General features: G+C 53.7%; 1 protein-coding gene across 3 annotated transcripts in view; it reads right to left on the bottom strand.

Annotated features, from left to right (window-relative positions):
• The window catches only part of COL5A1 (collagen type V alpha 1 chain), a 148003-nt gene that overhangs the window by 107748 nt on the left and 19934 nt on the right, over positions 1-20321 (bottom strand). For 2 of the 3 annotated variants that reach the window (XM_019718217.2, XM_019718216.2), the window contains exon 2: positions 4139-4306. In XM_019718217.2, coding sequence (XP_019573776.2) covers positions 4139-4306 — 168 coding nt within the window. Of the gene's footprint in view, positions 1-4138; positions 4307-4523; positions 4626-20321 lie in introns of those variants that run through there. The other variant, XM_074331331.1, reaches the window with a different exon arrangement.

The raw sequence follows: 20321 nt of genomic DNA, 5'->3' as shown, positions 1-20321 counted from the left end.
ATTTTCCCACCACCGTGTGCAATTTGCAGTCCTGCCTAGAACCCAGGGGCTAATGGATGTGCCGTCAAGTCAGCCAGAAAAGCTCCGGCCAAGTCAATGTGCTTCCCCGAAGCTGCCGGAAGCAGAAGCCCACAGACATGTCGGCATGGACACACTAAGGGAGGAAGGAAGGGGCAGGACCTGCGGCTGCAGCCGCTCACGCTCGAGCGTGCTACAGAGGGCTGTGGATCTGGCTTAGGGCCTGGAGAAGGAAAGAATCCATTATCAGAGCTGCTCCTTCGTTAGAACTGTAACAAGGTCGACCAGATGGCCCCAGAAGGCCACTCCGTTGGGTGGCAGAGCAGTTTCCAACGAAGAAGCTGTGTATGGGCGCCCTCTGCTGGCGGAATCGCTGTGCAGCCGGGCAGCTGGCCTCTGCTTCTAGACATTAGAGCAGGGCACACAGGGTATCATGCTAGGGAGTAGGGGCCTACAAGGCACCAGGCCAAGGGTGTCCTAAGGCTCCCAAGGGGCAGAGGAGAAAACCGCCTGCAGCAGCCTCTGCAGAACCAGGGAGAGGGCAAGAGGGGGCCATAGCTGCTTCAAACAGGGAGTCCAAAGCGGGCCCACAGAGGTTAGCTGGGAGAGTGGTATGCGGCGGTATGCGGTGTTGAGGCTGAGACAGAGGCGGGCTGAAAACTCCATTCCATGGGCCCCTAACCCCTGACTGAGGCCGACAAGGAAAGGGCCAGGCTCCCGGCTGGGGGCCGTGCACCTGTGTTAGCGAGCTAGACGCTGGGGTCTGTTGGCTGTGCCCAGTGAAGTGGCCCGGCCCTGCCCCAGGGGGACCGCTCACGGCCCCCATTCCCCAGTGCTAGGGACAGCGCTAGGTGACAGGTGATGGTGGTCATCTGAGGAAAGGCTAGTTTCTTTGAGGAACCAACTCAAGCTGCCCTTCTACTTCCAGACAGGAAGGCTTTGGGAAGAAGTTTACTGAGGCCACTATTGTCACACAGCCATCAGCTTCACACTGTCCCTCCAAATGTAGGCTGTGAAGGGGAGTTGGAGCTCATGGCCCTACTGTACCAGCCACGCAGGGAGCAGGGTCTGCTGTGCAGGCCCCAAGGGGAGACCCCGGCTGCCAGGCCAGCAGCAGGGTGTTGGTGGCCTCATCTGTCCCTGGGGATGAATGGCACTGAGGGGCCCAGGGTGTGCTTGACCTGAAGCATCTCAGAGCGCACGGTCCACGTGCAGGACAGACTGTGCAATTACGACCTCAGTCAGTGACTCGTGTTTCAAAGGGTCAACTGCCTCCTGCCCCCACTCCCTGACAATGCCATGCCACCAGTCATTGTCCTGTCTTAAACACGAAGAGTGGGAAATGAGTGAGCTCATTGTCCCCGCAGGATACACTGCCGGGGACCACGAACCCCCATCTCTCCCAGCTCATCAAGATGCTCTTTCCTAATTTTTAAGTCTCTGTGGTAACAAATTTTCTCAGCTCAGATAACCTAAGAGGGTAAATTATGTTTAACATGAATCTCTCTCCCGGCAAAATAACAATGGATTTATTGTCACATTAGAGATGGTCCATTCCAGTCATGACACGAGCTTGGATCCTGCCGCACGGCACCAGTTACACTGTCTGGGCAGCCGGGGAGAAATGGGCTGCTGTCCGTCTCTGCATATGTCATTTCTCAGAGAAAAGTCACAGTTGGGGGGTGGGCTGAGGCCCAAGGGCACTGGAGCAGTTTTAGGTATACAGTAGGAGTTTAATAAATGTGCATGCTATTAAACTGAATCCTACTAAGCCAACAGTTACTGGACAGGATGTTCTGCTGGATGGAGGCTGATTCTGGAGCCCCCGGCCGCCATGGAGGGAAAGCCTGGGGTGAGGGGGAAAGAGGGCGGGAGGGTGTCAAGTCCAGTCCCTGCCTCAGATCCTGGACAGGGAGTCTCAGCTGCCCCGCAATTACCAGATGGAGGACAAAATAGAGAGTGGACCTCAATTGTCGGCACGAGAACCGAGGAGGGGCCACCTGACCACAGCATCCCTCCCTCTCCAGCTGCCATACACACACAGGCATCTAAAATGCAGCCGGACAGGCCACTCCCCGGAACAGGGACAGCACAGCAGAAGACAAGTGGCATGGCATGGTATTCAGAGCTTCCAAGACAGAACGGGGCAGAGAAGCTGTGCTGGTTCCTCAGGTCCCAGGTACACAAAGCTCTGCTGCGCTGATCTACAAGGGTGTCCTTTCACAGAGTTCCCTGACTCGGCACCTTGGGACGCGCAGAAGGAGCCACAGAAATTCCTATGTCAGTTATTCTGAAGCAGCCTCCGGTTTCTGTGGCTCTTGAGGGGACCGTCATCTGTGGACCCATTCGACAACTAAAACAATTATGACTAGGAGGCTCCTTAAACTCTTTGGGTCTAATCAGGTTACTAATCTGAGAGCTTAGGGGGAAAGTGGGCTTAAAAAAATTCCTTGTCTTACTGTTCAGGAATTCATACTCGATCTCCAATAATCAGCCTGTGTTCTGAGATCCTCGGGTACTTCCTGCCACCAGAAAATGCCAGGGGTGGGAGGATACAAGGACACAAATTCCAGTGAGTTTGCCGTGCCCGTGACCCTGAACTGGGTGGCAGGGATCAGATTAAAGTAACTGTCAGCAAACAAACTACAGGTCACCTCCAAGAGGGGACGCCTTACTGCCACAGGAGAACCTGTAATGTGACAACAGCATGCCCGCCAGGCCCAGCGGGTGTGAGGTCTGGAGAACCGGGTTCCAGAGCCTTGGGCAGTCAGCCCCCTCAAGCCTTCCCCTGGACGCAGCCCCTCAGTCTCCCTAGGACAGGAATTCTAAACTGGGGACACAGGGCAGAAAGCAGGCAATTCTGGGCAAAGACACAAGTGAGCACTCAGTGGGTGATTCCAAAAGATATGTTCCCCCCAAAAGGTTAAGAAACACTTCTCTGGATGTATGAACAATGAGACCCCACAGTTCTCCACAGTGGGGAGCAAAGCAGAGCCCTGACAGTGACCTCCGTCTGCAATGATGAGTCAGACGTTCTCCAGGCTGGACGTGTGAACCCAGGGCAACTCGGGAGCCCAAAGCGGGGCTCCTTGAGAGGCACTGAAGAGAGCTGGCGCCTCCGAGCAGCCTCGTCAACCCAAAACGACGTTCTTGAAAAGGGCTCACCCAGCCTCTGTGTCAGAGACAAACTGTTCAAAGTGTTGGTGGAGGCAAAGCAAGGCTGAGAATACAGTTGGGGTGAAGCAAAGGGTCGCAGGAAGCAAAAGCGCAGCCCCGAAGAGAGTGTGTCCTTCAGGGACCTGGGAATGAGTGGGGACGTGGGATGAACAGAGAAGTATTACTTGTCACATTCAGGTCACCAAAAAGATGCTGCACGGTCTTCTCATGATTACAGCACATCTCATATGGGAGTTTATCTGCCCAGGGTGCCCTGGTCCTTTCTGATCAGAATCAGAAAGAGCTCATTTAAGGCAGGGGGAGGCTGTCAACCACTGCCCATTTGTCTGTGTCCAAATAAGCCTAGAGCAGTTAACTGACTCTGGGATGGAGGGAGGGAGTACCACATACTGTCCCACAGCCAGGTGACAGGGACAGCCTAGATCCTGCAGCTCAGCTGCTAACGCTGCTCTGCTCTGGGTATGTAATTAAAAGCAGAGCCTGGCAATTGATTCTCATTAAAAGCCCACACTCTCGCTGGGAGTCGTGATGTGTGATTCATGTGTCTCTTAGTGTCACTGTCCCCAATTAAGCTTCTGTCTGGAAGTGCTTCCTTTCCCGTGACCCTGAGGTTTCCCTCAACCTCGTCCCCTGGGAACCATCCATCACATTTTTGCATTTGGAGCCCTGGCAGCCTGTCTGCACCTGGAGCTACACCTGCTTGGAGAAGCAGCAGGAACAGCGAGGCCCCAGTGCCCACCTTTGGTGGTGAATGGTGATGGCTGCCGGGGCTGTGTTTTCACCATAATGAGATCAAACTGGGCTCATTAGAAGGGCTTTCTGAAAAACTGGGCATGCTTCTCCCAGCATGCAAGCTTCTGACACTGCTCCCTGACTGGAAGCAGGCGGGTGAAGACGTACACCCCCCGGCCCCCCGCCCAGCACACACCCGCATGTCTCTTACCGGGGTACAGCTGCTTGGTGGGCGCGCTGAGCTGGGCATCTTTCGTGACTCTGTAAGCCACATCCGGGCCTTTGGCCGAGCGCCGCGTTGTGCAAAAACCTGTTGTCTTGGTTATTCCATCAGGCAAGTTGTGAAAATCTAGAACCTTCAGGAGATCTGCCGGCTGAGCTGAAATGACAATGGGGGGTGGGGGGTTAGCCACAGCTTGACCAAGAGCACTGGGGGGGAGGGGTCAGATAAACCGGACACCAACTCAGAGCCAGCTTGGAAGCGCTAGGAGGAAGCTGGGATCCCACTTTGGAGAAAGGAGCATGTCCAGCTCAGCAGCCCGGTCCCGTCCCAGCCCCTGTGAACGGCCACACACCAGAAGCAGACCCCGGCTTACTCCGCCTGCCGGCCTCCACCCTCCAGCTTTGCACGAACATTGCTTGGCCGCCCCAGTCCTCAGCTGGAAGTGCTGTACACACACTCACACCCCCACCCCAGCTCCCACTCTTCTCATTAGCATGAGGGGAACCCCGCCCCCAAACTAAGCTGAAAGGCCGGTGAGCTCCCACTGCTGAGGGAAGCAGCTTTACAGAGGGCGAGCTTATGAGTGGGAGGGACTGACACTCGCGCAATCTGCTAGGCGACTTCTGCTGTGTTGGCGCCTCCTGAGTAAGTCCCAAGGAGAACAGCATGCAGTTCTATCCCCCTCGTTACCCGATTAAAACGTGCTTTTCCCACAACAGTTTACAGCAATATCCCGTTTCCACGGCCCCTGAAGACCTATGGCTATATGCGAGGCAGTGTGAAACCAAGAGTGACGGAGGAGCAGGTCCCTGCGCCCCTTCTGGAAAGTTCCTGACCCTCCATCCAGGGCTCCTCAGAGAAGGACAGTAGTGCCGGGGGGCAGGGGGAAAGCTGGCTTTCCAACCAAAGCCACACACTTACTGGACAGCTCAACAGTCCCCCCCAAACACAAAAGATGGCCTCCACATGCCTGCCCTAAACGAAGCCTGTTTCATGTGGAGAGTTCAGCTCATGTTACCGCAAACAAGAGGCCCCTAGGAGTCCCGGCAGAGAAAATAAACTGAAACATGGAGTCAAAGTGATAGAGCACACAGGCAGCTGGGCGCTGCTCTGGGGGTTTTAGGGAATCCAGCAGCCAGAGGCCACATGCCTGCCCACGTGGGTGTGGGTGTGGGTGTAGCCTGGCCACGCCCCTCCCCTGGGGCACCTGGGTCTGGCCTGGCCAATCAGAGCACAACACCACCCTGTCCCAGGTGGTCGGTTCAGGGATGGGCATGTGATTGGGCAGGCCGAGGAAGCTCCATCCTGGGGCTTTTTCCTTTGGGATGAAGGAATTCTCTGAGCTCTGCTGGCTCTACTCATGGACTAGGCACCTGGAACCACAGGCGGCCACCTCCCTGCCAGGCGTGTGGGCAGACCTTGTCTGAGAATGCAGAGACAGACTCCCACAACACTATTTGGGCTCCTGGATCAAGCTGTGCCTGAAGAAGGCACATATATAAGCCAATAAGTTGCCCTTAGGCTTACACCAATTGGGGTCAGAGTCTGACACCTGCTACTAAAGAGTCAGCACCCACTGCTGGGTGCAACAGCAGGGCTGACACGAGCTTGCCTGCTGAACCATCCGTCTTCCTCCCCAGAGGGTGATTACTTGCCAAGGACTCGCTCAGACGAAAGCCCCACTTTTTTAACAAAGGTAGAAGATTTGGAGGTGAGAAAGGACCCCCAGTGCCAGTGTCCCCTTTACCAGCTGCTGCCCCTGGAGCTCGGCACAGCCATCGGAGCGGGTGGCCATGCAGCCTAACGCTTGTCCAAACAAGACAGAAGCCCTGTGCTCGGAAGGGAAGACATGGAAGAGGAGGGGCCAGGCCAGGGCGCTCAGTGCAGGCACTGAGATGGCGCCAGAGGGAGGTGCAGATGGCGCCCCGCAGGCCACCCCGCTGCCATGACGAGCTGGGACGGAGGGGAACACAGCTGCTGAGCAAGGCTCTGCGGAGACTGGGGTGGAAGGGAAGAGATGCTTCTTCTCCCAGCACAAAGCATGGCCCCGTCTGCAGTTCCCTCCAAGGCACCACATACCCAGATTCTAGGGTCCTCAGTGCCCTGCCTCCAGTGGTGTCATTTGTACATTGCGGCTCTGCTGCAGTCCTCTGTCACTTTAATCAAGGTACCAGAAACATGAGGGACGAGGATTTCCCCTCTGCATGAAAATCGTTAGGTAGGGCCAAGCGAGGGGCAGTGTGGGGGCCCAGCACACTGGGTCCAGGCTGGCCTCCACTTGTGTAAAGAGTGGCTGCCTCTCGTGGGCTCTTTGATTTTCCTGCGTGACTTTCAGCTCCACCCAGAGCCCAGCCCCCACGCTGCGCAGTCAGTGCCTTGCACATCGTGGCGCCTCCCACTGGCCCCTCATGGCCCTCGCTCGACAGATGCTTGTCCACTTGACATGAGAAGCAGAGCCGGGCGCAGGTGCCCGGCACAGCCCCAGGCCTGGACTCGGCCGTGGGAAGAGATGGCTGTGCCAGCTGCTGGCTCACCTGTCGCAGTGACACAGCGCCAAGCTCTGGCTCATCTCTGAGATTCAGTTCCAAGATTGACAGCGGCCAGGGGAGGGATCAAAGATCCTGGCCGGTGTTTTCTGGATTCACATCCCAACAGCCGTGATGCTCTTCCCAGACGTACAGGCCTGTAAACCTGTTTTCTCGATTGCTGATGGGAAAGCTGTTTCCAGAAGCTTCCGGGGCCTGTTTACAGACCTCCTGCGGCACAAGCTGAAAAGGCCACCAGACCTCTCCAGGCCCAATGCCACCCTCCTGCCGGCCAAGGACTCCCTGTGCCAGGGCTAAAAGAATGTTTTTATGTTTTATAAAAGGCGTGGCAGGCGCCTGAGAGGAACCTGGCAGCACAGGCCTTCCGTGGGCTTTCCTTCCTTCGATGCGAGCCCTCCCCTTCAAGGGCCATCTCCTGAGACACCAGGAGCCTCAGCTCCCACCAGGATAACAGCCCCGCTGGAAATCACCATGGCTTTGGGGCAGGTGCCTGTGCGTTTGCACGCAGTGTCACCCCCACTAAGGAGGGGACCTTAGGGTCATGTTCTCTCCAAGACTAGTGAGAGGAGCTACAGCCACAGAGCGCCCAGCACAGCTAGCTCCCTGCACCTTGGAGCTCGACCAACAGCAGCACCTTCTCCTGGCTCTTTGCCCCTCGGTGGCTGAGGGGCGGACATGTGTCCCCACGCCTAGCCCGGGCCCACTCTCTGTGCCTGAGAATCACTGGTGTGCACACAGGCCACCCACGGCGTCATGAAGCCAAAGCGTGGTGCTGCCCTGGAACCACCGTGACCGGGCCATCGGCAGTGGTGGGCACACGCCGGCGCTCCCTCAGGCCTCAGCCAGGCTGTTCCCTTCCTTCCTGGTCTGCAGGGCCTGGGAGCTGAAACTGTTTCCCAGACGCCTCTGCAGTCAGAGTTCCAGTGCAAATGAGGTTCTACCAGACAGAGTCCCAGGGAGTTGGGATGTGACAGGGAGGCAGTGGCCTGGCCTGGCCTCGTCCTGCAGTGCCTGGGCCATGTGCCAGGGGGACTCCAGTGGCATTGGCAGCAGCAACTTCTGGAAATCTAGGTGGCCACTCACTGGTGGCCCCGCCTCCCCAGCCCTCCCTGTGGGTGTGGAAGCGCCTGGCTGCCCGCATCCATCTCTTTCCAAAACCAGCCCGCTCCCCCTCTCCTTTGTGCATTGAGCCTGCCTGTGACAAGAAGCCACCCTCCAGTGGGGAAAGGCCAGCATGGGGCCCTGAATTACAGGGGCATCCACCCCTGGCTCCCAGAGCGTGCCAGACGTGGGTTCTCAGGACCTGCTCTCTGGGCCCTGGAGTCCATAATATGCCTCCAGATTCCACCAGATCACTCATGGCCAGAGTCCCAACAGGAGGTGACCCTGTCCTCAATCACCTCAGTCCCGGTGTCTGCTAAGTCAGGGCAGTGCCCCCTGCTATTCTGCAATCAAGACTGCTCTCCCTGCCAGATCTCCTGGGCCCTGAGTTCCTTCTCAGATAATTGGCTTGCCCCAGACCCTAGCCACTGGGAGGGGTGAGGTGGGATATAACATCACCTTTATCTCATTAGAAGGTATTTTCAGCCCTTCCCCACACAACAGTGGCTGGCTGGTCAGCCCCCAGGGCTTAGGGTCTCTCAGGGAGCGTGCTGATCTGGGCAGGATCCATCTCTGCCCTGTGGTCACCTGCACAGCCCTGGTCCACACACCTGCCTTCACCGCTAAAGGAGGCCATGGCCCTTATAACACATGCACAGAACACTCAAGACCCAAGTTCCAGGCAGCGCAGCTGCGTAAGGCGAGGTAGGCGGCTGGAGGCCCCAGCACCCCAGGGGGAACGATGCTGACCCCTCCTTTGGGACCCAGTCACCATGTGTGGATCCCCAGGCCCCCTGCCCTCCACAGGACACAGCCCTCCAGACGCTGAGCCAGGCCAGATGCTGCCAAGTGTCTGGGCTGCAGAGCACAGTGAGCGAGACGGACCTGACGGAGTGAGCCAACTGAAGGGGGCGGGAGGGAGGGGAGGTGTTGTACTTTCCAAAGTCAACATCATTATCTTGAAGAGAAATTTTAAGAGCCCTCTAAATAACCACCAAGGTTTGCATCTTCAAAATTCTCAGAACTGTCTAATTTTAGATCTAGACAGGGTCATGAATAACATTGTGGCTGATCACCTTTATCATGAAAGAGGAGACGTGCAGAGAGAAGGGGAGTGACCCTCACACAGCAAGCTGGGGCAGTCGGGCCGGAACAGAACCACCTTCAGCTTCGGATCCACCCAATCCCAAGTTCCCTTCCACTCAGCACAATGACAGGTCCTAAACCACAGCAGCACATTCGCCTCCCAGTACACAATCACCTCAGTGTTCTCGGCGAGTTTGTCGTTCTGTAAGTATAAATTCGTCAAGTCCCCTATGGGCTGTAAGCCTCGGGAGGGCAGGCACCCACAGTAATTGTCACCAAGTGTCACACCGTGGAAGCATACCTGCTCTTCCTGCGTCCTTACTAGTTCCCATCTTCCACTTCCTGGAAGCACAGAGAGCCACAGCTTTTACAGGACAGCACAGGGGGACAGGCCAGTGAGGGAGGGGTGGCGCCCAGGGCCGAGGCCCCACCGCACCAACCCCCCTGCAAAGCACGTGGCCCACCAGGGAGGTCAGCCCAGCCTGGAGGCACAGCTGTAACTCTCTTCCATGACCCAACCCTGGGACCAAGCAAAGGGGCAGCAGTGACAGGTGCTGAGGGCCCAGGGCTGCAGGGCAGGCGGCAGCCATCCTGGGAGCAGTGGCACAAGTCCTGTCCCCTCCCCTGACTCACGCTCATCCCAGGGCTGTCTTGGGGGTGAGACCTGAGCCCCAGCTCAGATAACTCAGGGCATGTCGCCAGGCTCACTGCCACACTGGGGTCCCCTTGCTGGCCTAAAACCAGCCCCCCAACACTCTTCCGTGGCATCCGTTCCCCAAGAACTGACAGCTCCTCAGCCCGACACCAAGACCCTGCCGCCCCCGCCCCAGTCCTTCTCGCTGACTGCTCACACCAGTCATCCCTCACCAAAGCCATGGTGTCACGTGGTCCGTGAGAACAGAGCCCCTAGGAGTGGGCAGTGCTCAAGCCCCAGGCCGGCCACATGGCCTTAGCCCTCCTGGACCCACTCAGGCAGGGCACAGCAGAGACCAGTGGTTTGGGAGCTGGACGGGGCCAGGCTAGAGCCGGGCTCTGCCCGTGCCTCAGTGGGCCACGTGTGCAGAAATGGACGGATATGAAGGGGCTGCCTGGTGGGCTGACGACACTGCCGGGGCGGGCCCACCCGGCTCGGCCTTTCCCACATCCATGGGCGACAATACAAATCACCACGGCTTGGGGTTCAGGGGATTTGGCTCTGCTCCAGGACCTCCAGTTATGAACCCCACGGGCCTGAACCCAGGGGGGCCCAGCTGGAACCTCCCTGTCATCTGTGAAAGGGACACCCTTCAAGGAAGGACCAGCATGGGGATGGTGGCAGGTACAACTCACGTGGGCAGCATTAGCTCACCTCCACCAAGCCCGAGGTCTGACCGCCGGACCGCACCGGGCCCCTCCCCAGGCCCCACACAGCCACCCCCAGTGCGAGGGGTCAGCGATCACAGGGTACAGGAAGTGACCGGGGATTGCTCCTCCCGTGAGAACGCAGGAGGGCAGGGACGGGAAGAAGCATGGCCTCACCCTGCTCCTCGTTATGACAGCATGGGAATGTTTTAAGGGTGACAAGCAGCCAACATGACATTCAGAATGAACTAAGAATTGTTAGAACCAAAGGCCTGAAAGGTATTTGAGGCATCAGAAAGCAGAGTAACCATGAGCCCATCACAGAGCCAGTTACTGAGCATCAAGGCCAGACTGCAGGCTCTCCTCCCAGCCCAGGCCTCCGTCCACCTCGCTGGTGTCTGTCCCCCACGTCACCTCCGCCTCCCAGCCCAGGTCTCACTCAGACTCTGGCAGCAGAAACCTCAGAAGGAACCCTATTTCATAAACATGAATCCCTCACAGACCACATGCCCCAGCCGCTGAGCCCGTGGGAAAGACTGACCACCCTAGCCCTGCTCCGTCCTCCCGGGGCCCAGAAGCCCCCAGCTGTCAGGCTGTGCCTTGGGAAGAGCAGGCATTTCAGGTCACCCAGTTATAACTGCACTTAGCACCAGCTCTTTGACCCGGAGCCTGGCCAGCTTTTCCCTGCCAGCAAATGCCATCTTATTCTCTGTGTGCTGCACTTGTGTTTGCCCTGGAGGGTGTAAGTCCTATCAGATCACTCAGGCTGTCGTCATGGCCGGTTCAGCTGCCCAGAAACACGGCAGGAAACCGGGATCTCTGTCACTGTTCACCGGAGTGAACATCAGTGAGGGGTGACGGCCGCCAGGATGCAAACAGGCTCTGAAAGGCCAGGAGCAGGAGAGAGGAGGGCACTGGCCAGGGATGCAGGCAGTTCTGCTGGGCTGGCACCGGCTCATACTCCTGCCCCGAGGAATCTCCCAACGCATGACACACTGGGGCTGCAAGGAAGTGCAATGAGCCTATGGGAGGGGGCGGCTGAGGCCCTGAGCACCCACTGTGCACTACACACCCATCTACCGCCCCTCCCTGGTTCACGAACGCAGGTCACAAAGCAGCCACCTTCATTCATAGATGAGGAAACTCAGGCCGAGAGGTTAGGTAAGTCACACAGGTCCCACTGTGACTCCAACAGCTGTCTGTCCCCAAGTCTTCTTTCCCCTACAGCACACGGCGGAGAGACGGTGGAATGCTTCCCACAACGCCACCAGGCAAATCACTGCAGAGTTCGCTCTCCTTACAGGGAGCGACCAGCAGAGAGAGCTGGAGCAGTGACAAAGGCAGAGTGAGGTGCCCTCCAGGGAAGAGAGGTTCTGTCCTTGCCCTTGAGGCCTCAGGAGACCTTGGGAAAAGAGAAGATCCTTGGCATCTGAGCCATGGGGACTAGAGCGAATCTGAAAACCCCAGGCCAGCGGAAGAATGGCAGGGCAGAGGGCGCCTCTGCTGTCTTACCGTCTACAACATCGGGACTCTGTTCTGGACACTGAGAACGCATCCCAGAGACACAGTCCTGTCACTTGCACTGTCTCTTCAAAGTGCCACACGGGATGCTCAGTAAACCCTCATCGAAGGATGGATACATGGGCACAGGGATGAAGTGAATGGAAGAATCGAGAGATGGATGGATGGATGGACGGACGGACAGATGGACAGATGGATAGACGGATGGGTGGATGGAAAGACAGATGATTAATGGTAGGATGACAAAAAAGAAGGATGGATGAAGAATAACTTCATGAATGGATACTGGATGGATAGATGACTGAGTGGAAGGATGAATGGATGGTGGATGGATGGAAGGATGAGTAAATGAAGGGAAAAAAGCCAGCATCTTGAAATTCAGTTGATAAACTCATTTCTCAAAGACGTCCACACCACCATTCACCTGACCACTCCCCTGGCCTGGACGGCCTCTGTTCCATTTGGACCAGAGAGTGCAGTCCTGTGTGATGCATATGTCTTATTCCGTGGCAACCGCCAACTGCCCTCTGGCTCGGTGCCTTTGAGGGGTCCAGCCTGGGGGGACCTGCGGCGTGCACTCAGCAGATTAGACAGTCGTCGGATTCCAAGTCCTCCCAGGGAGCGAGGCCATCCAGGGTGGACCAGAAAGACAGGATGACAGAGGGGAACGGCTGCCCAGCCCCCACCCCAGCGGGGGGCTGGTGAAAGGTGCTGGGGGGCCCTGTCCCAACTCCCATCTGCGAGTTGTCCTTGATCTGGGAAGTGTCCTTGGTCATCCTGCTCCTCGTCCTCGTCCTCACCCAGCCTGACAGCCCTCCTTTCCTGGCCACAAAGTCAAGAGCTCTGAGCAGCTGGAGGGCAGACCCTACTTATGAGCACCGTGTTACTAGGGAGGTGACCCTCCCCATCCACACTTGCTCCCCGGGGTTTGGCCTCCCGTATCCCACCTTTCACTGAGGCAGACCAGGGGTCCAACACCTGGCATCTTCGCATCACCCCCACGCCATGGCCAGATGCGGGCCAGGTGCCTCTGCAGGGCTCACACATACATGTGCCACCGTCCAGTGTACGGCCCCCTACAGCCCAGCCTGGCGACCCCTCCAAGTGAGAAGCTAGCCCTCAACACCCACACTGTTACTCAAAAGTAAGCTGCCCCCGAGAACTCACATGAGGGACGGTGACACCCAGAGCACCTGGGAAGGAGTCCTGGAGGACAGGGTGTCAGGAGCTGACAGCAGCCCCATGGGTAGTGTGGGGCCACACAAGAACATTCCATGCTCAGGCAATCCACCCAGGGACAGCACAGGGACCTCCTGGTCAGGGTGGAGCCAGGTCACAGAGAGGCCTGGCTCCCGTGTCCCAGTGACCATAGGTGCTGCAGACCACACTGCGGACCAGGAGGAAAGGTCACAAGGAGGGACAAGAGAGACCTTCCAACAGGCCCCAAGCAGGCAAGGGTGTGGCCAGCTGCTCACTGCGTCCTCTTAGCACCACCTTCCTCTTGTTGGCATGGGCGACGTCTGTCTGCCTTTAGGAAACAAGTGAGCATGTATGTCCCTCTCCCCCGTCATTCCTCAGAGGACTATGAACAGAACAGAACGTGGCCATGGACACTGGCCCTGCAGCTGACTGCCAGAGACGGCGCAGGGCAGAGGGGCGGGCAGGCTGCCAGCGGGCACCAGGCCAGGCGCAGAGCCCGCGAGCGTGACGGGGCGCCAGATGATTAAGCTCAGCTTCCGCAGAGGTAATTTATCTCCTTGTTCTGGAGGAAAGGGGTGGGGATGGTACCAGATGCCAGACTCCGCCGTGCTCGGGTTGGCTGTGTGCACGGCAGGCTCTGCACGGCCCCACTTGCTTCCGGGAGGCCCAGAGGGTAGGCTAGCTGCCATCGGGCCAGCTTGGGTCACGCTGGCAGAGGGCCCTGTGCATCCAGGCCTTGCCCAGGCCCAGTTCCCAGGAAGTACTCCGGGAGCTATGGGGGGGGGGGGGTGTGGAGGTGTGGCCTGAGACAATCACAGACCTGCACCGGCGACAGGTCAGACTCCCACGTGGGCATGGATAAGCAGGACGTGTCAATCGGGCCCAGCCGGGGGGCTGCAGGGGCGTCATCCACTCAGCATTCGTTCACTCACTGAGGCCTATCGCGAACCAGCACATGCTGAAGGTCCCCACCATTTCTGGCTAATGTCCCTTCATTCCAGAATCCAGATGAGCCTGAGGGCACTGACCTGAGCATCTCCAGCTGGCCGGACCCCCACAGCGGCTTGGGCTTCCCGCACATGCTGGAGGGGTCCTCAGGCCTCGGAACTAAACACACTGACATGCTCAATGGAACCAGGGACTAGGATCCCCCAAACCACTGGCCTCAGTTTCCCTGCTGTAAAGGGGTCTAATGTCAGGGCCTGCCTCTCTGGGAAGCTGGGGACAACACAACAGCTGGTATTAGGAGCATAAACAGTCTTGGCTTCTCCGGCTCCATCCCGCCCTCAAGAGTTATGATGACACGTCAAAGAGGCACACATGAGAGCCCCCTTCACTCCATGAAACTCGAGGACAGCAAGAGGCCCTGCCATAGATCGTGCCGGGCCTCTGCTTCCTCCGCATCACCCCAGTACCCACCACAGCCTGCCTACGCCATGCCCTGCCCCACACTGGACTGGTAGGAGGGGCTCCTGGGGTTGGGAGCTGAGCCCAGAGCAGACGCTCAGGACAGCGATGGAAGGAACCAACCAACCCACCACTGAACAAAACCAACCAGCAAACACATGCCTTCCGTGATTCAAGATCAATGCCGGGCGAAGAAACCTTTTGGGGCCAATTTTGCAGTATTCCACTCAGGATGAGCACACACGTTGACCTGCACCCCCCTCCCCCGGCCCCCATTCAGGCCTGAACCCTGTCGGAAGCCTTGTGCATGTGCCTGGATGTGCAAGGTAGTGTCGTCTGTGACAGCGCAGAACTGAACACCAGGCAAACGGCCCTCGCTCTGGAGCTGGTTAAATACACAAAGCTGCGCCTATGAAATACTCTGCAGAGGCTGCACAGGAAGGGCTGGTCTAGAGGGCATGACGAGGACTGACGGCTGACACATGCCTTAAGTGAAAAGAGCAAGTCACAGAAACCCTCATAGGGGCCACCCCTTTTATGGTAAAATGAATCAAAGACGCCTATGTGACCTGAGGCTACATCAGGTAAGGTAGCACCAAACGCCCAGGACAACACCAGCCAGTGAACGCGTTACGTCCGGGGAAGGGCTGAGAACCGGCAGAATGCAGACGGGGAATGTCCGCTCATCGCTCCATGTACCTCTGCTTCTGAAAATGTTCTACGTACACATCCACAGATAACGTGCACTATTTTATTTTTTAAAAATATCAAAACAAATGTTTTAAGTGTAGCAGTTTGAAAATGGCCACAAATTCTTCAACTGCCCATCAAGAAGCGGTGTCTATGTCCCCTCCCTTTAGTCCAGCTGGGCTCTGTGCCTACCTCACCAAGGGGACATGATGGAAATGACACAAGCTCGCTTAGGGATCGAAGCTTTAAGAAACTGGCGGTTCTACTTCCTGTGTCTTTGGAATCAGACACCATGCTGTGAGGAAGCCCAAGCAGCCCCTCAGAGGGTCCCTTGTGAAGAGAAAGCCAGGCCCCCAAGCGGCAGCCCCAGCTGAGCTCCCAGCCAACAACCAGCACTGACTTGCAGCCACCTGGGAAAATTGTTTTGGAAATGGATGCTCCAGGCCCAGTCAAGCCACTCAGTCCGACACCATGAGAGCAGACAAATGGTCCTTAACCCAAATGTTGACTCACAAGCAAACTAAGCTGCTAAAACAAGATTGCTATCGTCTCCAGACAGAAGTTTTGGGGTAGCTGTAATGCAGCAACCACAACACGAAGCCAGCAATACACAGGGAGAGATGCTTGTAACAGAAATACACAGGCTACACACGTCACATGTGCACGAAACTCTTGCCACTAAAAAGGCGCGGGGAGCAAAGAATGATCGATGTCACTGCTAGTTCAATAAATCAAAACTCAATCAAGACGCCTTTGTTTCCCAAATCTGCAACGTATTTTTTTATTTTCTCACGTACCAAATTTTGGCAAGGAAGCAAATTCTCCTTCAGTACAGATGGGAGTCTAACTTGACACCTTTCTAGGGGACAACGTGACCTTGGTACTGAACTTCCTAAAAGCATTCGTCCCCTCATCCACCTGTGGGAATGAACCTCTAACAGAGTTACAGGTAAGCACGAGCACTTAATCATAGACCCTCAGCACAAACTTGTGTATACCAAAAACACTAGAGAAGTGAATAGTCCACCCCTGGGGTGTAACAGAGTATCAGATAGCCGTCAGTTTGTACTTAATATTATAATTAGTATTAAATTAATATTAACATTTAACCGAGTAATAATTATTAATACTAAAGGGATATTGAAACACATGGGGAAATGCTTGAGAGTCTGTGTGCATCTGGAGTCAGGTTTTTGGAGGTACAATTTCCACACAGCAAAATTCACCCTTTTTAAGTGTACAGTTCAACGAATTTTGACAAAGGTCTATAGTCCTGTCAGCACCACCACAGTCAAGACAGGATATTTCTGTCACCACAGCAAGTCTCATGTCCTTCTCCTCACACTCTGGCCACCACTGATCTTTCTTCTGTCCCTAGTTTTGCCTTTTCTCAAATGTCACATCAATGGAATCATATCACATATAGTCTCGTGTCGGCTTGTCTCATTCGACGATGCTCTGCACCCACGTGTTTCACGCATTCATTCCCTCTATTGCTGAGTGGTGCCCCATCGTATGGATGGACCTCAATTTGTTATCCACGCACCAGCTGTTGGACATTTGGTTGTTTCCAGGTTGGGATAAAGTAGCATCAACATTCACATATAGCTCTTTGTATGGACATTTGCATTTCTCTCCGGTATGTACCTGGGAGTGGAATTGCTGGGTCCTAGAATAACTTTATAAAACCTGTCGAACTGTTTTCCAAAGCAGTTGCACCAATTTGCACCCCCACCAGTAATGAATGGCAGTTTCTCCACATCCTCACTGACGGTTGTGTATGTATTGGTTGTATCCCCTTGTGGTTTTAATTTGTATTTCCCTGATGACTAAAGCTGTTCAGTGTATGTCTGTTCAACTCTTGCCTGGTTTTAAATTGGGTTATCGGTTCTAATATTCCTTTATATTTTTTATATGTAAGTCCTTTATCATATATGTGTTTTGCTGATATTTTATTCCAATCTGTGGTTTACCTTCCCATTTTCTTAACAATGCCAATGAAAAGCAGAAGTTTTTAATCTGACGAAGTGCAATTTATCACTTTTTCTTATGGTTCATACATTTTGTGTACTTTCTAAGAAAATTTTGCCTACCTCAAAGTCAGTCAAAAGATTTTCTCTTTTGCTGAATTGCTTATGGTTTTAAATCTTACCTTTAGGTCAATGATCGGTCGTTGGTGGCGTTGGTGCCAATTCAATGCTAACAGGAATCCCCAATTTGGGATGCAGTGGAAAAGGAAACTTTGCTAACAGTTCAGTTGTGTAACAACACGGCTGTGGAACAGCACAATGGTGAGGCAGGCCTTGGAGAAGGTCTCTCTCTAACTAGACAGCTTTGCTCCATTCCGGTCTGATCGGTGTCTTCCTATGTGTTTCAGCTCCAGCCGGGAAACAAATCTGCAGAGAAATTGCGCTCCCTGAGCCTGAAGAGAGCCGACTTATATAGAAAGAAGTACCCACCCCTGGTCCCTGATTGGCCCATCCTCATGCAAATAAAGACTCCAAATCCTCACAGTTTGATTGGTCCAAAAAGCACTGTCCTGATTGGACAGAATGGAGCTTCTCTGATTGGTCAATGAAGATGCTAATAAGGATAGAGTTGCACATCTCTGATTGGCCAGGAATGTCTCAGTACTATTGGTAGAAATACCATTCCAGGAACTCCTTTATAAGGGCTGGCTCAATTGGCAGGAACACAGTGCAGGCTTCTCCTGAAGTGCGGTTTGCGTGAGAGGCCCCTGCTTGGAAATGGCTGCTAGGCTCTGCTTTTAAATGTGAGCCCAGTGGGCCACCAGAAGCCCTTCTTAGTCGGTATCCTCTTTCTCAGGGTTGACAGATCCACCTTAACTTTTACATATGATTTAAAGTAAGGGTCCACGTTTATTTTTTGGTTGATAAAGACTATCTTTTCATCACCGAATTAGGACCATTGTCAAAAATCTAATGATTGGGGTGGCCGGATGGCTCAGTTGGTTACAGTGTGAGCTCTTAACAACAGGGTTGCCGGTTCAATTCCCACATGGACCAGTGAGCTGCTCCCTCCACAGCTAGATTGAAGACAACGAGCTGCCAGTGAGCTGCTGGTGGGGCAGCCAGATGGCTCAGTTGGTTAGAGTGCGAGCTCTCAACCACAAGGTTGCCGGTTCAATTCCCACATGGGATGGTGGGCTGCGCCCCCTGCAACTAAGATTGAAAACGGCGACTGAACTTGGAGTTGAGCTGCATCCTCCACAACTAGATTGAAGGACAACGACTTGGAACTGATGGGCCCTGGAAAAACACACTGTTAATAAAAAATTTTAAAAAACTCTAATAATCATATATGTGTGAGTCTATTTATAGACTGTACTCTGTTCCTTTGGTCTGTATGTGTATCTTTATATCAACTGTGGCTTTATAGTTTAAGTCCTAAAATCACATAGCATGAGACCTCCAATATTCTTTTCAAAATTGTTTTGATTATTTTTGACTCTTTGGATTTTCCATATAAATTTCAGAGTCATTTTGTCAATATGTTTTTTTAAAGCCTGCTGGGATTTTAATTGGCATTGCATTGAATCTGTACATCAATTTTGGGGAAAATTGTATCTTAACAATATTGTCTTCTTATCCATCAGATGGTTTATCTTTCCATTTCCTTAGATCTTCTTTAATATCCCTAAGTGATATTTTGTAATTTTCAGTGCACAGGTATTTCGTCAAACATATCTCTAAGTATTTCATATTTTTGTTGTTGTTATACTGGCTGTTTAAATTTCTATTTCCAACTGTTCAATGCTACTGTCTGGAAATACAACTGATTTTTGTATACCAACTTAGACTCCTGTGACCATGCTAAACCTTATTAGTTCTAGAAGCTTTATTTGTAAATGCTTTAGAATATTTAGCATAGATAACCATGTGGTTGGCAAATATAGACAAATCTACTTCTTCCTTTCCAATCTGCATGCCCTTTATTTCTTTTTCTTGCCTTGTGACACTGGCTAGGCTCACGGTACAATGCTGAGCAGGTGTGAGGAGAGCAGAAGTCCTTGCTTTACTCCTGCTCTGGACGCGAGCATTCAGGATGTAGATTTTACCTAGATGTCCTCTGTCAGATTGAGAATGTTCCTTTTCACTCCCCCTTTACTGAGACTTACTCATATTTTAAGTTAAAAACTATTACAAAGTAGCACGGGATCCCAATTTTGTAAATGTAGACACAAAACAAATACTGGAAAATAAATGCATCAAAATGTTTGGTTAGTCGTTTATTTGGCCACACTTAATAGACACACCAGCAGCAGCATCATAAACAGGGATTATAATTTCCATTTTCTTCTTCATGCTTTTCAGTAGCTCTTAACGTTTCTATGGTGGCTATGCATTGCGTTTATTACAAATTAATGGAATAATAAATGTCAGTTAATGTACAGCAGGAAACGGCGTTACACAATTAAGAAGCTGTCCTCGCCCCACGTCTGCCTAAAACTTCAAGATAGTCACAGATATTTTGGTGTTTGTCTTGACAGTGGGCAATTTTTAACTGGCCTTTATGAAACAAAACCACATTGGCACTTCTCAGGAACGTCTATACTTTCCAGAGTCTGACATTTGAAGCAGCCACCCCATGTCACGCGTCCTCACGGGGCCTGCTGGTCAGGCCCAAGTCCAGCTCACCCTTGTCCTTTTGGACTGAAATGCGGACAAAAGGCCCATGTGTCTGCTGGCTCACTGTTCTCCCAGCACTGGCATCAGCTGGCATTTGCTTTGCAATTCTCATTAGAAAAGACAGCTTTAGAAACACAAGGAAATTGGCCCCTAGAGATGGTTTAAGCCCTATTAAATGTCACAAAGCAAATAACACAATAGATGAAGTTTACAGGAATATTTCCGGTTACAGATTAAAGCCACTGTCTGTCCAATCAACTCCTTAAAAACCCGCCCAAATGCACGGTTCCTCATTCAGCCCAAATGGAAGTGCTCCCACAGCACAGTCCGCGGGGTGATCCCGGTGCAGTCCCGTCGGTTCTGCCTATTTGGTTCTGAAGTCACTCTTGTGATTCAAGCAAAAGAATACTGCACTAGGTCACTCTGACCTTGGGAGGAGTATGTTACATTACTTCCCCCAGGACCAGATGGCATTTTTCAATTACTACAGCTGTGCAAATTTTCAAAACACTCGAAACTGTGACTCAGAACCAGCTACATGGATACAAATGACTGTATAACCCCACGAGGGCACCACAAACTATGGCGGAATTCAAAACTGCCTTCTGCAGCATCACCGGGACTCCATAC

Source organism: Rhinolophus sinicus, linkage group LG04 (genome assembly GCF_036562045.2).
Source record: "Rhinolophus sinicus isolate RSC01 linkage group LG04, ASM3656204v1, whole genome shotgun sequence".
Lineage (NCBI taxonomy): Eukaryota > Metazoa > Chordata > Mammalia > Chiroptera > Rhinolophidae > Rhinolophus > Rhinolophus sinicus.
Note: the sequence above shows the minus strand (reverse complement) of the source record. Positions and strands in the feature narration are given on the sequence as shown.